General features: G+C 44.7%; 1 protein-coding gene across 7 annotated transcripts in view; it reads right to left on the reverse strand.

Annotated features, from left to right (window-relative positions):
- The window catches only part of FBXO16 (F-box protein 16), a 78,064-nt gene that overhangs the window by 24,695 nt on the left and 33,153 nt on the right, over positions 1-20,216 (reverse strand). For 4 of the 7 annotated variants that reach the window (XR_012157876.1, XM_073335618.1, XM_073335621.1 and 1 more), the window contains exons 5-8: positions 19,127-19,291; positions 18,100-18,332; positions 11,495-11,603; positions 577-621 (exon numbers count right to left, since the gene is read on the reverse strand). Coding sequence is in view for 5 of the 7 variants with exons in the window: in XM_073335618.1 (XP_073191719.1) it covers positions 577-621; positions 11,495-11,603; positions 18,100-18,332; positions 19,127-19,291 (552 nt within the window). In the remaining 2 variants the exon portion in view is untranslated. The remainder of the gene's footprint in view (positions 1-576; positions 622-11,494; positions 11,604-18,099; positions 18,333-19,126; positions 19,292-20,216) is intronic. The other 3 variants (XR_012157877.1, XM_073335620.1, XM_073335619.1) reach the window with 2 other exon arrangements.

A 20,216-nucleotide genomic window follows, 5' to 3' on the forward strand; every position in this document is an offset into this window, starting at 1 on the left:
TCAGTGTCTATGATTAATTAGAAGTAGACAAATATATTCCTACCATTACAGTGATTGTTTAGTCTTTTAAAGAAATCCCAAAATGTTTCAAAAGCAGCTTGTGAGAAGCTGCCTGCTAGCAATCTAGCCCTTGTTAAACTGATCCAAATCATTTGCTTCTCCCTTGTTTAGAATACTGGAAAACCATTAGTACAATAAAACATTTGCTTAGAAATGCATTATGAAGCAATGATGGCAGATGATGTTATTATATGCAGACTATTGTCAAGAATCAAACTGTTGTACAGAAAATTTAACATGGTTTTGCATTTCCCCGTGGTCACTTGATATGACTGCGGTGGATGTTGTATAATGCTTAGTGCTTAATCCTCAAGTTAAAAATAAGCAGTTCAACGATTGCCAAAGATCAACCCAAAGAGAAGCCAAGAAGTATGCAACAGCTTAAGATGTCCTTATGAGTGACTGCGCATGACAGTGTAAACAAGGACATGGCAGGCACAGTAGGTTTTTCTTCCAGCAGAGAAGGAAAAACACAAAGGCAGGTAAGCAGTGGTTGTTGCAATGAGCTGACTGTACCTTGTTTTTGCACTCCTGTGTTCTTGGTGATTCAGCCGCAGAGTGCTTGGGGACAGGAAGGCAAAGCATGTTATACCGTAAAGCTAGGCTGTGCGTTTTCAAGAAGAGTGAAATGTACAAAGGACTTGGATTCTGCAAGCATTACCCAGAGTAATTTTTGCTCCCATGACTAGTCCCAGGAAATTCAATAGTACTACTAGTGCAAATCAGTAACACTCAAATTATGGGTTCCAGAACTGAGGCTGTAGAAATTAGTTGGCTAGAACTGAGATTTTCCACTGCCCGAGGCCTCTGCAGTGGCAGAAAGCTGGACATGTGGGATATGCACACCTGACCCTAAAAGAGGTTCCTTCCTCAAGACACCAGCTCCCTGCCAATATACGTGGGGGAAATTCATTAGTGACCCCAAATACTGTGATCTTATCACCTTAGAATACAGGCAACAGTAACTCAAGAACATTTGTGGGAGTGGAGCAACCACTCACACAGAACAGAATTTAAAGTATGAAAGGGGAAAAAACCATGACTGCTGTGGCTGTAATATTTCTCACAGCTGTCAAGAGTGTCAGACTCCATGATTTTCATGTTGCTAATAAAATGGCCATGATTTTGACATTTGAAAGTTTTTGGCATGAGACATTATTCTGCTGAACAGCTGCAAAAACCTTATGTGGAGTCTTAGGAGGTGAGCCCTAAGGTTTGTAAAGGAGGGTGTCATTTGGGAGCAGTGACAACACTGCAGGGACCAAAAGGTCCAAAGGGGTGGACTCACTATGGGGGCGCATGGCTCTGTATCAAAAAGGACAGGAAGGATGACCTAGTAGCTAGGGCACTGGACTGAAGCTCAGGAGACCTGCTTTCAATATGTGAGCTTGGACAAATCACTTCATCTACTCTGTGCCTCAGTTCCACATCTGTAAAATGAGGACAATACTTCCTAAGGTGATACGGTCCAGATAGTATGGGGCAAGCTTTAGGGCCCTGATCTAATAAAGCAAGTAAGCACGTGCTTAACTTTAATCATGTGAGTTAGTCCCATTGATTTCAGTGGGACTACTCACATGGTTAAAGTTAAGTGCATGCTTAAGCACTTTGCTGGATAAGGGTCTAAAAGGAGAGAGGTGAATGCAAAGCTCTCCCGAAACATAAAGGGCTTGATTCATCACTGAGCTACTCCAGTTTTACACTGGTGTTTTTACTTCATTGACTTCAATGGAGTTACACAGGTATAAAACAGAAGTAAAAAGTAGTGAATCGGGCACAAGGACTTTGGACCAAAAATTAAAAACTTACAAGAGTCATAGCCTACAAGGAGAAGCATGTGGGAGAGGGGAGAGACAGTAGCTCAGTATATAAGAGGGTCATGATGCTCCCCAACAAAAATTATGGGCCGAATTCTATATATTCTCACATCTCCCACGGAGATAAAGGACATTGCAAGTACAAATGTGAGGGAGGGGTTTGGCCCTATAGTCAAAAGCCAGGGGCTTCAAAGCTAATTTTACTTGTTACCAAACAAATCTTGAGCTTTTCTTATGGCACTGTAACCATTACACCATGGTCTTCCCCAAGGTTTACTCTAGCAAACGCTACCACCCCACTGAAAAGAAATCAAGGGGCCAAACTCAGACCAGGCCCAGTGGATGCTATTCTACTGATTTTTAACAGAGTCTGGGTGTGGCCTGAGATGATTTCTTTCCTTTTGGTATCCAGCTCCCATTTTTTACTCTTGTGAATTTGGAACACCAACTCCTTTTCTCTTATATAATAACCCTTTCCACACCTTCATTGTTCAGTATAATAGACTTTGGTTTCATTCACTTTCAGTGCATTCATCTTATGTGTCTTCATTATAATTTTATCTTTTGGTACCTCGGGCATTTATTCTTTCAACATGCTTCCTTCTTTTCCAAAGGATTAATTTAAAATGTTTGAATTATAAGCCTCTCTCTTTGGGCTTGGCTGACATGGGAATCTTTTAACAGGTATATTTAAACAAGATTTCCCAACCTTATCTTTACAATCTCAAACCAAGATCTATTGACACAGTGCAGCCAAGAGGATTTGAGCACCATCAATGCAAGGAGGTGCTGGAGATGGATCGGTCATGTGCTTCGGATGGAAACTGACTCCATCACTAGAGTAGCAATAAGATGGACACCTGAAGGCAAGCGAAAACGAGGCCCCTGAAAACAACATGGCGAAGAGCTGTGGAAGCTGAGCTGAAAAACCTGGGGCATAGCTGGGGAACCATTGAAAGACCTGCCAGAAACAGACAGGAGTGGAGGAGCTTCGTCACTGCCCTCAACGCCAGAGGCGTAATAGGAACCTGATGATGATGATCTTTACAATAAACAGAAATTTTCTGATATTTTCTACTTGGTTATATAAATAATTTTGTCTCTTTCATCAGCTTAAGGAAAATACACCATTATCATCACAGTGTCATAATCAGCAATGGCTAGCAGGATTATAGACTGGGATAATGTGAAAGAGGAAGAGTGGGTTGGTTACTGAAACGGAGGAAAGTCCAGGACTCAAGAATACCAAAACGTTAGTCCTGGGAGAATTCTGCACCACTGCGCAAGTGCACAATTGATGCCCCCACAGAATAATTGATTCTGACAGGGAGGCAAAGGGAAGCTGCAAGAGGGGTCATGCTGCAATTACACCTTTTGCACCAGGGGCTGATGTGGCTCCAGAAGAGAGGGCAGCCACAGAGAGGGAGGGGAAGAGGCTCCCTTCCTCACAGCGCTCTGCCCATGGGGCCAGGTGAGGAGGCACGGGATATGGGGGGATGGACAGAGTGGGGCAAAATAGGCTGCTGGGAGGGTCACATAGACTGGGGTTCAGAAGGGCTAGTGCAGGGGACAGTCTGGGACAAGGGCACAGAAGCTAGTGGGGTGACAACATTGTGCCAGGGACTGAATGGGCGTGGGGGTTAGGGGTCAGCCATGGTCTCCCATGGAGCTCCCCAACTCCCTAACAATCCCTCCCCCACTCCAAAAAAAACCTGTTCCATACTTCTCCCACCCACACCCAACAACCCTCCAGAGTTCACTCCCAGGCTCCTTCCCAACAATTACTTCCCTCTCCCTCAGCTCCTCCATTAACTTGACTCCCCCAAGCCTCTGCACTGCTTCTGAGGGGTGTGGGAAATATGTTTCTGCATTGTAGTTTAAACAAATTATTACTCAAAGTTCTGTATGAATATGCCTAGTAAGGAATCTATTTGTCAAAAAACATTTCCTGAATCTTTTATGTTGTCTGTATTGTTACAGACATACTCGCTGACAGGTATTTTGAAATAAATTACCAAAATAATTGAAACCGGCATATTATTTTGTGTTATTTTGACAAATAAAATATGCAGAATTTAAAAATATTGTGCGCAGAATTTTTAATTTTTTGGTGCAGAATTCCCCAAGGACTAAAAGGTACATTTTTGACCTAAAGGTCCCAGAAAATCTGACACAATCTATAAGGGCTACCCTCAGTTCTTAACATGGAAAAAAAGCCAGTGCCTTTGAGAGAATCAGAACAAAAAGATATGGAGCCTTATTCTGAAACCTTTACACTGATGTAACTCCATTGACTTCACTAGAGTTATTACTGATTTACTATGGTGTAAATTCCCATCTCACCATGATTGCTGTAATGTATTTACGTATTAATAATGCTTGCAAGGCCTGATTCACCACTGCATGACTTCACTGATTTCAACAGAGTTACAATACAGTAATACTGTGCTGGACAGCACCCCGGTCTAGATGATGCTTTTCATCTTCAAAGAGTTTTTACAAACAACAACTATCATATTTAATAGTAATAGTTGGCATTTCTGTAGCATAATCAGGATCTGCTTTACAATCATTAACTGATTAAAACTCACACACCCTTGTGAGGTAGTGTAATATTATCCCCATTTTACACACTGGGAAACTGAAGCAGAGAAACTAGAGATGATACTAACCCTATGTGCAGGGGCTGTGGCAGACTCTCAACACAGCAGTACTTTTGCAGTTGTACAAGAGGAGGATGTCCAGTGTTGTGGTAAACAAACAGTCATAGGATTGTTGGGAGGATAAACTCATTAATGTTTGTGAGGCACTTAGATGTTACTGTGACGGCAGCTGTAGAAACTGTTTGGGAATTCTGCATCTGCTGGGCTCAGCACAGTAGAGTTTTGTACCAGCTCCTTAGAAACCAGGGTAGAGAAAGGACCTGGGAGCTGACCGGGGTGGAGAGGGAGTCAGTGGATTGCCAAGTACCTCTAGTGGCCACAGATCCCTGCATAAGGACCACAGAGAGTCAAATCCTATTCCAGCCCAGAGGCTGGTAAAACAGATGGTTGCAGGGTAGATTCAGTCCTTACAAGAATTCTGTTTGCTCAAGATGTCTTTGTGAACATTTTGCTTGACCTAAAGGAAGATCTCTGGTAGCTGCCAGCTGTAGATAGAATCTTAGGTCCTGCAGTGTGGCGGTGTGGCTCAACACCGCCCCGGAGAGGGACGACCCCATCCAGAGGCTGGGGTGGGCAGAGCTAGGGAGCTCTAAGCCCGCCCCTCAGAGGGTCAGGCAGCGACCCGGAAGTATAAAGGCTCACCCTCAGAGCTCACTAGAGGGCCAGCTACTGGGGAGGCCAGCTGCCTCCAGCCTAGCCCACGACTGAGAAGCCTCCAACTATCTGGAGGAGTTGCTGGGCCTGCTGCTCACCTGGTACCCTGAGGAACCCGTGGTGCTGGACCCCCCGAGGACTCCACCATGACTCAGGTACCCCCAGAGGGGGAGTCAGGAAGTAGCCTGGGGCCAGCCGACCCTAGTCTGGCTGCAGCACCGCCAGAGCCCATGTCAGTGTGTTGCGGCCGGGATCCCCACTGACACAGCAGCGGATCGTCTACTGCTGCTAGGGCCCTGGGCTGGGACGCACTTATGGGTGGCAGTCTCCCAACCCGTTTGGAGGCTTGGGCCTACTGTCATGCTCAGCCCTGCCTGAGCTCCTGACTCATTATTGCCTGGCCCTGATCTAGGGCCTGGGCTCACTACTGTTTATAGTATTATTGTGCAGCCCTGCCTGAGGGCCTGAGTCATTATTGCCCCACCCTGACCAAGGGCCCCAGCATAACTGTACTGATTTTCTGCCTCCACAAGAGCCGCCAGGAAGACTTCCATGGCCAAACTAAGTCCCCAATCCTCAGCTGTGTGTAGTGAGCCAGTGTGGCTCCCCGCTGCCCCAGAGAGGGTCAAGCCCTGGCTAGCTCCTTTACAGTCCTCTAAACTACAATAAGCACACCTCAGGTGATGTGTGTGCACGTATCCCACCCCCTATCCTGCTGCTGCTGAAGTTGGTATCAAAAACTCCCATTGACACTACTGGGGAGAATTTCATCCCTGCACTGGTGGATGGGCTTGGGGCTTGTGCCTCCCAGACTCACGGGTGCAGACTATGGCCACCCTCGGGAATGAAGAACATCACATGGGGACTATGTCATGGCAGGAGCTCAAAGTCTTCCCAAAAAAACCCCTCAAGTTTGTTCAGATATTTGCCCACCACTTCACTGATTCTGTAACAGCTCCAAAATAAAACAAAGGTAAAATCATGCCCATGCTGAAAGGGAACTCTTGAGGCTGTATTATAAAGCCCTGGAAAATGGCATTTGCAAGACAAAGTCTGACAAACCTTAACTATAGCAACTGTATGAGGCACCAGTACAATAAGGGACATAATTGGGCTAGGAGAATAACCTGCACAAGAATAATAATGCCTGTCAGCCTCCGTGATCTTACAGTTAATCTCCTTTGTAGGGTGGCACATTTGGGTTCTCTGGTTCTCATTACTTGGGAATCATTCTTCCAAGTTGGCGCAAAAAACAATGCTCACCAGAATCTGCTTATTCCAGGAGCTATTTGTTGCCCATATCTACAAAAGATTATCTATAGGATGCTTTCTGGAAGCCTGGCTTTCTGGTACTGTTTTCATCCCAGGTTGTCCTATTTTATCAACTGTGATATGAGGCCAGTGAATCCTCAGTATTAACAGCTAGTGGTGCTAAGGGCTGCTCACTCTGCCAAAATGCAGTAGCACAAAGTATAAACAGACATCAGACAGTGATGATGGAAAGTTGCAAGTGCAAGAGAATGCTTTAGAAAAAGATACCAGAATCTTGAGAAAACTGATCAGTATTTGTAAAGTGCAGAAACTAAGACTTTGTCTCCACTAGCACTTTTGTTGGGAAAACTTTTGTTGGTCCGGGGTATGAAACAACACTCCCCTGACCAAAAGTTTTACTGACAAAAAGCACCGGTGTGGACAGCACTTTGTCAGCAGAAGAGCTCTCTCCCGCCGACAAAGACTGGCTATACTGTGTACATAACAGCAGCACTGCTGTAGCCTGAATGTCTGGATATGGGGTATTACAGGAACTGACCGAAGAGCAGATAAAAATATCAATATCTACACATAGTGAATTACCTCCTCTTCCCACTGAAGTGAATCAGGCCCAGATCCTCAAAGGTATTTAGGCACCTAACTTCCATTGATTTCAGAGGGAGTTAGGGGCCTTAATACCTTTGAGGATTTGGGCCTCAGATTTGCCACTGATGTGTGATCTGCTCTAGTTAGGGTCTTCTGAGAGCAGGACTGGATCCAAAGAAAGGAGACTGAAACCTGAGGAAACAGCAGCTGCTTAATTATTGAAGGACTCTCTTTTGAACTGTTTTATTTAAACATGTCCTGAGTGGTATGTTTAAGAATAATGCTTTGTACTTACCTTGCACTTTTCCTTCCAAAGCCTTAAAGTGCTTTACAAGCACGAATTCTTTCTTGGTAGTTATAACCTGCTCAGCACTGTGGAGGGATTAAGGTTCCCAACGCCTCTGGGAGATAGGTATATTAATCCCCATTTTACACTAGGGGAAGCTGAGCCCCAGGGAAGTGAGCTGCCTGAGGGGACACAGTTACTCAGTGACAGAGATGAGAACAGATACCAGCAGCCTCATTCTCCTCCCACGTAAAAGCTCAGCATGTGAGCCTCTTGCACCAGCTCCTCAACAAAGGGAATAGATCTTACTGTTGGAAGAAGACTCAATGAGACTAACAGATTTGGAACCCTTGATTTACAGGTGGAAGCTCCCATTGGCTTCCTTGGGTGCTCTTCACAGGACATGAATTGGTATGATGCCTTCAGAGAATGGGGGAGCATCCTCCCCATGAGAATTGCTAAACTAGAACAGGTGTAGTATTTGCATCCCCCAACCCCCAGCACAGGCTTGATACCACTTGCTGGAGCACAGGACCTTGCCCCTCAGAAGCACTGAGTGCGGCTGATGTGACAGCCACCATCTTATCACACTGGGGACAGAAATGGGGACCTTCAGAGCTCTCAGCATGAGTCTCTATAGCTCAAGACAACGAGCCTGGCTTTACTCACACCCACCATGGGTCGGGGACACAGGGGGACACTTAACACACAGTCCACAGTAACAGTGGGTTACACTGGCCGCCCCCTTTTGCACTCAGGGAGCCCAGCTTGTCTTCTCACACCAGTGTGACTCCACTGACCTCTGGATTATAAGGGAGTCTGGCTAGAGTGAGAGGAGAGTCAGAACCAGGCAGCACAGCTCACCACACAGAACTGCGAAGAGAAGAAAGATGTTCCCTGCACCTTCTCCCCCTGGCCAACGCAGTCATGCTGGGCCAGCAGCCATCAAGCTTCTCTGCTCTAAGCATTTCAGAGCAGGGACTGTCATTTAGTATATGTTTGTACAATGCCTGGCACAATGGGGTCCTGAGCTAGTCAAGGTCTATAGGCATTGCTGCAATACGAATAATAATGAATAATCATAAATCTGGCCCCACATCAGCGAGTTTTCTCCTAAAGCAGTTCTGCTTTATACCCAATTACAATGCACTGATGGAAGAAATCATTCCTAATAGTAGAATGACTCCTCCTAGACATCACTGGAACTGGGATTTAAAATGTAAGTTACGAGAAAGGAAGAAAATCGCAGCTTTAAAAGGTTACAGTTAGCAAAATCTGATCAGGTCTATTTGTGAACCAAGGTACCAGCGATATCTACAGTTATATAAACTCTTTGAGCCAAACAGATCCCTGGTGTAACAGACTTAGAATCAGAGAATCATGGGACTGGAAGGGACCTCGAGAGGTCATCTAGTCGAGTCCCCTGCACTCGTGGCAGAACTAAATATTATCTCTAGACCATCCCTGACAGGTGTTTGTCTAACCTGCTCTTAAAAATCCCCAACGATGGAGATTCTACAACCTCCCTAGGCAATTTATTCCAGTGCTTAACCACCCTGACAGTTAGAAAGTTTTTCCTAATGTCCAACCTAAATTGCCTTTGCTGCAATTTTAGTCCATTGCTTCTTGTCCTATCCTCAGAGGTTGAGAACAACAATTTTTCTCCCAACTTTTTATGTACTTGAAAACTTGTCTGCTCTCCGTCTTCTCTTTTCCAGACTAAACAAACCCAATTTTTTCAATCTTCCTTCATAGGTCATGTTTTCTAGACCTTTAATCATTTTTGTTGCTCTTCTCTGGACTTTCTCCAATTTGTCCACATCTTTCCTGAAATGTGGCACCCAGAACTTGACACAATACTCCAGTTGAAGCCTAGTCAGCACGGAGTAGAGCAAAATAATTAATTCTCGTGACTTGATTACAACACTCCTGCTAATACATCCCAGAAAGATGTAAAAAAAACCACTTTTTTGCAACAGTGTTACACTGTTCACTCATATTTAGCTTGTGGTCCACTATGACCCCCAGATCTCTTTCCGCATTACTCTTTCCTAGGCAATCATTTCCCATTTTGTATGTGTGCACTTGATTGTTCCTTCCTAAGTGGAGTACTTTGCATTTGTCCTTATTGAATTTCATCTTATTTACTTCAGACCATTTCTCCAGTTTGTCCTGATCATTTTGAACGTTAATCCTATCCTCCAAAGCACTTGCAACTTTATAAGTGTGCTCCCTATGCCGTTATCTAAATCATTGACGATATTGAACAGAACCGGACCCAGAACCGATCCCTGGGGGACCCCACTCTTTATGCCCTTCCAGCATGACTGTGAACCACTAATAACTACTCTCTGGGAATGGTTTTCCACCCATTTATGTGCCCACCTTATAGTAGCTCCAACTAGATTGCATTTCCTAGTTCGTTTATGAGAAGGTCATGCAAGATAGTATCAAAAGCTTTACTAAAGTCAAGATATACCATGTCTACTGCTTCCCCCCTATCCACAAGGCTTGTTACCCTGTCAGAGAAAGCTATCAGGTTGGTTTGACATGATTTGTTCTGAAGAAATCCGTGCTGTTACTTATCACCTTATTATCTTCTAGATGTTTGCAGATTGATTGCTTAATTATTTGCTCCATTATCTTTCGGGGCACAGAAGTTAAATTGTCTGGTCTGTAATTCCCCAGGGTTATCCTTATTTCCCTTTTTATAGATTGGCACTATATTTGTCCTTTTCCAGTCTGATGGAATCTCTCCCATCTTCCATGACTTTTCAAAGATAATTGCAAATGGCTCAGATATCTCCTCAGTCAGCTCCTTGAGTATTCGAGGATACATTTCATCAGGCCCTGGTGACTTGAAGACATCTAACTTGTCTAAGCAATTTTTAACTTGTTCTTTCCCTATTTTAGCCTTTGATCCTACCTTATTATCACTGGTATTCACTATGTTAGACATCCAGTCACCACCAACCTCCTTGGTAAAAACCAAAACAAAGAAGTCATAAGTACTTCTGCCATTTCCACATTTTCTGTAATTGTTCCCCGCCCAGGCCACACACACACACACACACACACAGAGTAATGGGCCTACTCTGTCCTTGGTCTTCCTCTTCTTTCTAATGTATTTGTAGAATGTTTTCTTGTTATCCTTTATGTCTCTAGCTAGTTTGATCTCGTTTTGTGCCTTGGCCCTTCTAATTTTGTCCCTACATACTTGTGTTAGTTTTTTATATTCAATCTTTGTAACTGGACCTAGTTTCAACTTTTCTGTAGGACTTTTTTTCTTATTTTTAGATCATTGAAGATCTCCTGGGTAAGCCAGCATGGTCTCTTGCCAGACTTCCTGTCTTTCCTACGCAGTAGGATAGTTTGCTCTTGTGCCCTTAATAATGTCTCTCTGAAAAACTGCCAGCTGTCTTCAATTGTTTTTCCCCTTAGACTTGCTTCCCATGGGATCTTACCTACCAACTCCGAGTTTGCTAAAGACTGCCTTCTTGAAATCCATTGTCTCTCTTTTGCTCTTCTCCCTCCTACCATTCATTAGAATCATGAACTCTACCATTTCATGATCACTTTCACCCAAACTGCCTTCCACTTTCAAATTCTCAACCAGTTCATCCCTATTTGTTAAAATCAAGTCTAGAACAGCCTCTCCCCCTAATAGCTTTCTCCACCTTCTGAAATAAAAAAGTCTCCAGTACATTCCAAGAACTGGTTGGATAATCTGTGCCCTGCTGTGTTATTTTCCCAACAGATGTCTGGGGAGTTGAAGTCCCCCATCACCACCAAGTCCTGGGCTTCGGATGATTTTGTTAGTTTTTTTTTAAAAAAGCCTCATCCACCTCTTCTTCCTGGTTAGGTGGCCTGTAGTAGACCCCCTACCATGACATCACCCTTGTTTTTTACCCCTTTTATCCTTACCCAAAGACTTTCAACAAGTCTGTCTCCTATTCCCATCTCAACCTCAGTCCATGTGTATACATTTTTAATATATAAGGCAACACCTCCTCCCTTTTTTCCCTGCCTGTCCTTCCTGAGCCAGCTGTACCCTTCTATACCAATATTCCAGTCATGCGTATTATCCCACCAAGTCTCTGTGATGCCAACAGGACTTAGGCCCTGTGTTGATAAAGTCAGGGTCTAGAGATACTTGCCAGTGATTTTGCTTTCCGGAGCTTATAAGATGCACAGCTTGGTTTCCTTTTTTTCTCAAATGCTTGCTGGCTGAGGTCTGGGGTTAGTCGTCCTCCTCCTTTCTTTCTACTGCAAAGTGGAAAGGAATAGTGTTACCTGAGAAGAGGGGACACCCCTACTAAAATACAAAGAAAACTTGAGAGATAACCCAGACCTAGTTCAGGCTTCCTTTGCTAGCAATATCATCTTTCTCCCCAATCCCTTCTCATGCAATGTAGGCTTGAGGGCTTTCTTCTCTGCAGCTCTCACCATCTGTAACAGTCTTCCTGTATCTCCTTGGCTCATCCACTCTCCTGTTTTCTCCCTTGCCCTGTCCAAACCTGTAAGCTGCTCTCTTCCATTACTATAATGTAACTCTTTAAAGCATTTTGGGACACAGTTTGTATTAAAGATACAAAATAAAGTTGTATTGTCCTGTAATTGTCACACCTCTCTCCCTGCCCCTCTCTGTGTGAAATGAAGTGTCAGTCATTTACCAGAAGGCAAAAACAAAGATGCTTTTGAAACGTGGGCTGTGATACTGCACACATTTAATGTACAGGCCATCTTAACTACACAGGCCTGACTGTCCACTCCCTGGTACCTCATGTAGTGACACCCACCTGTGTAAAGTGGGTACCAAATATACTGGCAAGGCAGTGGAGAAGCAGCCCCATAAAACTAAGCTAGCTTCTAGCCCTTGCCTACGTTCCAAGCTGTACTGATTTAACTAAAGGTGTGTTTTCACACTGATTAGGTTAAACTGATACAAACCCCTGCGTGAACACTCAAAATCAATTTAAACCTGGCTTATATCAAGTTAGCATGAGTCGATTCCTTACCAACTTCAGCTAAATCAGTACAAATAAATGGGGTGTGCACCAGTTTAACTAAATTGGCTTAACTAAAGGTGTGTTTTCAAATCAGTGTCACTTGTCGTATAGACGGGGCCCTAGTCTGTCACATTCTCCTATGAGTCTTTGTTTATACAACCAGATAAATCTTCTTCTGTGTGTATCTACATGGAGCTGTTATAAAAGCTAATATAATCAATTGGCAGGATGGGAATTTCCCACACTCTGGAAGCTGGATGAAGGAATATTGAGTCTGGTCCACAGAATTTCCCTACATGATTGTACCAAACCTGGCTTCCTAGGACTTCAGAGCAGTCAGTATGCTGTACCTCATGACTACTTGGAACTTCTCACCAACAGCAAGAACACAACTAAAGTCACACGAATACTGCAAACAATTTTCTGCAAATATTCGTGTGGGTTCTTCAACAAATTTGCTTTGACTGCACTGATTCTCCTTTTGTGCTCCGTATCTGCAAGTAGTCTAGTGATTAATTTCACAGACAGAATTTTTCCTAGAAACAGCAGATTTAGAGGCTATGGTTTCCTATTCTGTCCAGATTCTTATACCACACACATCACCATCAAATCTCATCTTATGAACAAATAAAAGACTAAAAAGCACATTTTGAATTCAAAATCATATGACTTCATGCCAGAAACCTGATTTTAAGAGTTGCACTCATCTAAACAGGAACCGAAACATACCATGTGACTTACAGATCCTTCAGAACCAACTAATCCAGTTCAGATATTGCATATTCACAAGGAATTGCTCACAGACAATCTGAAGACCAAGACCCATTCACAGAATTTATTAGGCACATGATTTTAAATACCAAATTAAGAAAATCAAACTGTTTGCAGACAATTTACAGACAGCAAAGAGGTAAAATCCATTGAATACATTATGCATTGTGAAGAATTTGGTCAGCTTTAAACAGAACTCAGGTTCTCCTGGTCCAAAAGCATAGGCTCCTACCACCTGAGCCAAAGAAGACTCTTAACTAGCTGTTAAAAGTATTGGGCCATGGTTGGGTAGTTCTGATTCCATCCAGTAGAAGGTAGTGACAACACCCATATGAGCCTATTAATTTAAAATATGTTTAAAAAAATAAAAGGATTTATGAAGAAATGAAACCGTGACAACCCATTACACCCAGGGTTTGTGATAATAATAGTTCAAAATGTTTCACCTTCAAACGTACAAACATTAATCCTCACAACACCTATTTCCAATATCCAGTGCATCACTCTGGCATCGGAGTGTCTCAATAAGAGGATAAGTGACATGCCCAAGGCTGCAGAGCCAGAATCAGAGCCAGCGTAAGAACTCAGGAATTCATGAATCCCAGTCTTGTACTCAGAATTTATCCATCTGTCTGTCTAAACATGGTTTAATTTGCACAGCCCACAACAACAGGTAGCAAATGATGAGTGCTGGGCTAGCTGTAGAGAGATCTGAGTGACAGGGTGTGATGTCACGATTAATAGGTCTAGTGCAATGGAGTTCCCTTTACACTAGAGTGAGCCCTATTCCGTCAGGAGTTGGGCCTAGGCTGTTCACAGAACAATTACTTCAAGTAATTATTTTCTTGTTGGTTAAATGCTCCGGCAAAACATCCAACTGTTTTTTAGAACCTGCCTGTGTCCACAAATTATCGAGTTAGTGTTGGCTTCCAGAGGCCAGAATGAGGGGGCCAGCCTTCATTTTAGCTGACCTGCCATCATGAGAAGTAGCAGGACTCCTTCCTGAGTCGCTTGGACACAGACGTGGCAGGATTCCAACACTGCACTGGAATCTGAATTCTTTATCCATGATAAAATGGGAGAGAAAACTGTTGATTTATTGGCAACAAGCTGCACAACACCAGATGCCTTCCAGCAGAACTGTGCAAATGGATTAAAGAAACTTTCCTGTTCCTTCCCAGTCAGAACATAGAGAGATCTTGGCCAGCTTGCTGACTCGGTTCCAAGTCTCCTATGAAAATGTATCATTTCATCTTTGCAACATTCCTTAATGACCTAGAATAGACAAAGCCACCCTCACTAATATCTGCTCTCATTTGTACCTAAGTGAAAGACTACCTGGAAGATTCATGTAGAAAACAAGACACAGAAAGAAGAACCTGAGAGATACCATGATGATGACAGATTACACAGACAGATAAGCAACAGTATAAATCACAGCTATAACTCCACCAAGGAGTTTTGATAATACCTTCCAGGAAATCCATAACTCAACTGCTTTCATTTTGTCTCTCTTCCCACTCTTCCTCACTTCTCCCTCTGTCTCCTTCACTCCCACCTGACTTTGCACCATCTTCCACCCCACCCCACCCCACATGTCCCAATGCCTCTCATTTAACATGCTCAAATTCTATCACCCCTCTCTTTCATGAAGCCCCTTTAAGCCCTGTCTCTTTGGTGACTGCACTCCAACCAGTGATCCCCATCAGTCCATTTGTTTTTATACAGAGTTGTGCCCTACTGAGCAGAAAGCAAGAAGCGCTCCCCAGAAAGCAGCTTTTCTCTTCCCCCTGTCTTACTTGGGCTCAGTGACTGAGAATCAAGTAGAGAAATGGAAGCCCAGCAGGACTCCGCCATTAATAGCTGTGCCCTCCGGGACACTGATGGGGAAGGAGCGGATTAGTTGAATGTTTCTGCTACAAAGAGTCGCAGTGAAATTGGTTACAATGTTACCATTTAAATGGCAACAGGTTGCTGAATTAAAATGCCCTATGATGAGAGATGTGGGAACTACTCCCATTCATCAAGAACTTTTGCTTCAATCTGTCTGCGGACTCAGGAGGACAGCACAGAATTGGGTCATGGTTAGAAAGTTTTCTTTCAAACTGTAAAGACTAGAAACATTTTCTTTTTTTACATCTTAAAAAGACAGGAGGCCAGATCAATGGATAAAACAGCCTGGGAGTTTGAGACTTGTGGCTTAGTTTGCTCTCCTACTATGCGACAGCATACACACTTATGGAGCAATATTAACCATAATCATATGTAGAAACAGAAGTTACACAGGGGCAGAGCAAGGGCTTCATTCATTTGCAGATATGACCTAGACCTCCCCCACAGCACCTACCCCCTATCCCCTGCCTTCCAGGACCAAACCACACTGCTGACAAATGACAGTTGCATGCTGCTGACATGACCACATGGAGTTTAAAAATAGAGGGTTTACCCAGTGACAGTACCCGGTGCTGGTGTCTCACTTCCTAGGATAATTGGCCTTGAGTGATAAGAAGCTAGGTAAGAAGTCTGTATCCATCTGCTGTCCTTGTACTTGCATTGCAAGCTCTTTGGGGGCAGGAACTGACTTTTTGTTCTGTGTTTGTACAGTGCCTGATGCAGTGGGGTCCTGGTCCATGCCCAGGGCTCCTAGTGCTATGCTAATACAAACAATAAATAATAGTAAGCAACTTCGACCCTGCGGGAGGGCCTGGTTTGTTTCCACAATAATTTCCTTGACTGATCAGGGAACAGAATTGCCCAACAGAGTCTCAGCCAGTCTTTCTGAGTCTAAAGGATGGTGGTCACAATATACAGCCTCAAGGACGAGTAGCTCAGAGAAAGGACTGCAGCAGTGGATTCTGACAGTGATCGATCCAAGGAAAAGAAATACCTAAATATGGGTTATTCAAGTGAAAAGTCACATTGATACCTAAACCAGCACAGCTGTGCTACTGCGTAACCAGAACAGGCATTATGGAGAAGACCACGTGGTAGCAATTATTTGCAGCTTAAGTGAAACAAATCTCATGGAATTAATTTCTCTCCTTGAAATAATCCCCTGTAATTACAGCTAGGCTTGGTAGAATATTACACACAAAAATGTTCTCAGTAGCACAAGTGGTTCACAGGTTCAAAACCTGCCCAGGAAGTAGAAAAATACTCCCTATACTTATTGCACCATTAGTGACTCAGAACCTACTCCATCTGTTTGTTGTAGACACATCCCTTAGCCTAGTTGTGTCTTTAGATTGTAAACCCACCAAAGCAAGACTGGCTCTTGATTTTGTATAGTACCTAGTATAATGTAGTCCTGATGCAGAATGAACAGTATAAATCCTACCATAGTATAAATATTTACTACCACAAATAGAAAATAATAATACCCATCTTTAAGGACAAGTATCTCAGTTAAAGGAGGTTAATAAAGTCTTCAGTCAGTTCTACGAAGGAGAATGGGACCGAGCTTTTAAAGGATGCAAAAGAAAGAGGGTGAAGTTGAATGCCGAAACCACCCTAGGACGAGGTGATGCAGATTAAAGATAATGATCCATAATGGGATTTCACTAGGAGATGGGGAATTTCCGAAATGTCCAGGAGGCGTAATGGGTCCATCCAGCATAACTATTTTCAAAAAGAACCAAGGCAAGTACATTAGCATTAGCCCATATGGGTACTAGGTAGGACTGAAACTCACAGTGGCTATGCAAGTAGGGTGAAATTCACCACTGCAGAGGGCCAACACAAGGTCAATTAACCTTGAGGGCTTAATTGGGACTTACCTGTTTTATAGGACTTTTGTTGCCCCACTGCAGAAGGATGAATTTCTCCCTAGATGCATAGCTGAGTGGGATTCAAGACACTCATGAGCCTCTTTTCCCAGGAACCGCTGCACAAGGACAGTCCAATGGTCCAGCTGAGCCATTATTCTTTCTCCAATAATAGCCACTGCTAGATGTGTCAGAAGAAACCATGAAACTGCCCTAATGCACTCTGCTGTGTTGTTATACTATGGGGGAAAGTGTCCTTCTGACCCCAGCAGGTGACCAGATAATGCCCTGAAGCATGAGGACTGATTGCTCCTGTAAGCCTATCCTAGCCGGTGTAACTGCAGGTGCTATTTGTTCTTTTTAGATACACCCTACCGCAATATAATGTGACCCAATATAACACGAATTTGGATATAACACGGTAAAGCAGCGCTCTGGGGGGCGGGGCTGCGCATTCCGGCATGTCAGCGTGTTTGGCTCCGACATGCTGCTCTGAGCGGTGTGTTAAGGGTGCCGGGCGGGGGCCAAGGGGTTGGATAAGGGGCAGAGGGTCTTGGGGGGCGGTCAGGGGAGAGGGAGCAGGGGGGCTTGTATGGTTTGGAGGTTCTGGGGACAGGGCGGTCATGGGACAGGGAACAGGGGCATTGGATAGGGCATGGGAGTCACAGGGGGCCTGTCAGGGGGCCGGGGTGCGGATAGGGGTTGGGGCAGTCAGGGGACAGGGGGGATGGGTAGGGGTGGGGTCCTGGGGGTGACTAGGGATGGGGGGAGTCTCTGGAGGGGGCAGTCAGGGGACAAGGAGCGGGGCGGGGGGGGGTTGGATGGGTCGGGAGTTCTGAGGGGTCAGCCAGGAGGTGGGAAGTGACTATTAATAACGGAAATGCTCGCGGCCAAAGCACGTTCGATAGAATGCGGTTTCGCCTATAGCGCAGTAAGATTTTTTGGCTCCCGACGACCGCGTCATATCGGGGTAGGGGTGTATATGCATGTAAAGCTCTTTTGAGCCATCACGGTCCCACATCGATAATGTGTTTATTAGCTTCCTAGCAGTATGTTCATTTTTCTCTGTTAGTGGGAGAGCTGCATAATCCCTTAAACCTTGCTGCATTATTCAGAAATGCCCCTGAGCATACACCAACAGCCTCCTCCTTCTTACTAGTGCCAGCTACCTTTACCGTGCCAAAGAAAATGTAGAAAGGAAGGACGGGAGCTTCTTACGCCTGCCTCACTTGCTCGATTGGATCGTAGTTGTCTAGGTAGTTGAATCGGACAATGTCAGTGGGATGTTTATCCGAGGACCGCCATGGTGGGAGCTCTTTTTTCTCCTTGTCTGTCCTCTTTCCTAGCACGGATGCTGATCGGAGAACCGAGGAAAGGGATAGTTTTGTCTCGGGGACATCTCTTGCTATTGGCTGGACATCGATGACCACAAATTCATCTTTTGGAGGGGTCTAATGGGAGAGAGACAGATGGGGGAAATAAACCTCAGCACCCAGCCGCATTCCCACCCTTTGGGCATCGTTAGCAATGAATCTCAAAATAAAGAAATTATTATCGGGGAATGCGCGGCCTCCCAGCTGACAGATCTGCCAGCTTTGGGGGAGGGATACAAGGGTGCTGTCTAATGGTATTTAATGACCGTTAGCGTCTGGGGACGGAGAGAGAGAGAGAGAGAGTTACCATCTCGACACCCAAAGAGCACGCTAATGTACACACATTTTGTTTTTCCCCCACTCCAGTCTCCTATAAAGTCTTGGAAGGAATGTAATTCAAATCACTGCCCTGCTCCCCAGAGCTTAGCTGATGTGTGTGTGTGGGGGGTGATGCTTGGATCTCTTCTCTCTTCCTCTGCTGTGGGGAGACCCAAATCAGGGTGGGGAAAGGGAGGAGAGTATTGGGGGAGGGGCGCAGAACCTAAAGTGCAGGAGAGGGAATCTTCACAACATTACCCCAAAGAGCAGGTGGAGGGGAGCAGGGGGAGGCATCAGGGATGGGAGTCAATGGGACAGATCTTCCCTCATTGCTAGTAAGAGCTTGACTCGCCTCCCCATGAGGATGAGAGAGAGGAGCAGCATATTGCATGGTAATGCAGGATATTGAGCACCAAGCAGTAATTTTAAGTAGCAAATCCTCTTCGGGTTTGACGGGTGTGATACTGTCCAGTGAGAGGCAAACCAAAAGAAGCAACCCTGATGCTCAGATGTTCTCTGCTACCATTCCATGTCTTCCAAAATGACAGAGGTACCTTGGGCCTTGTCACATGAAGTTCTTTCACCATCTCAATGTAGTGTTTCTTCCAGATTCCCTGCTCAAAGGGGGTTGGAGAGAAGTTGATGTACCAGCCAAAACGCAGGCACTTAAGCATCCAGAGCTGATCCAGCTCTGTCAAATATTTCCAGTGCCAGCTCACCTGTGAATGCCAAAGGCGTAGCTATTTCAGCTTACACTCTCATGTAACATAAAGCAGACTGCAAGCCTCACCATGTCAACCACTTGCAAGAGTAGATCACAGGTCTTGGAACCCAGCAATGCATTTAATTTAAATGGGCAGGAACTGCTTACTGGGGATGTAATTCACCCCTATGCAGAAGGCCAGCCCCAGACACCGCTTAAATCCCACTTAAGCCCCACGGATGTGGTCCATGTGCCTGATGCATGCAGAGGCGCGCATGAGACACATGGGCCCTGTTAGTGGAGTGTAAGTGGCATTTACATCAGGCAGAGGCCTTACGCTGGCTGACCCTCTGCACCAGGGTGACCTTCACACTGCCTCAGAGATTACAGGCCAGTAGGGAAGGTACCAATTTGCCTAAGAAAACATCCCGCATCGCCACCACGTGAACAGACTCCAGCCTGAACAAATCCTTCATTATTTTCTATTTTAAAAAAACAAGACCCGCAAGTCAGACTGGCCAGTTCTGAAGGTTTTTCACCTGGGCTGTGTGCTGCTATATATCTCCCCAGGCATTTACTTTGCACATGGCATGTCTTCAAGCCTAAGGCTAAATGCACTATTAACTCATTTACTCATATTTGTAAAAGTACCTATCCACGGACACTGCTGAGGCCCTCCTTTCTGGGTAAGTCATTTCCAAAACTATCTTTCTCCTGGCTGTGCATGGACAACGTAGACCCTGGGCCTGAGCGTCTTATTCAGAAGCTCCACCTTGAGCATTTCTGCTCCCCCAAAGACAGCACAGAGCACAATACATGCATTTCAAAGGATTTTTAAAGCATTTTATACAGTAGCTTTTTAATGACAAAAGGCCAAGATTTTCAAAAGCAGCTACTGATTTTTACTGATTTTAAGGCAACTTCAGGTGCCTTAAAGGGCT

This window comes from Lepidochelys kempii, chromosome 3 (assembly GCF_965140265.1).
Source record: "Lepidochelys kempii isolate rLepKem1 chromosome 3, rLepKem1.hap2, whole genome shotgun sequence".
NCBI lineage: Eukaryota > Metazoa > Chordata > Testudines > Cheloniidae > Lepidochelys > Lepidochelys kempii.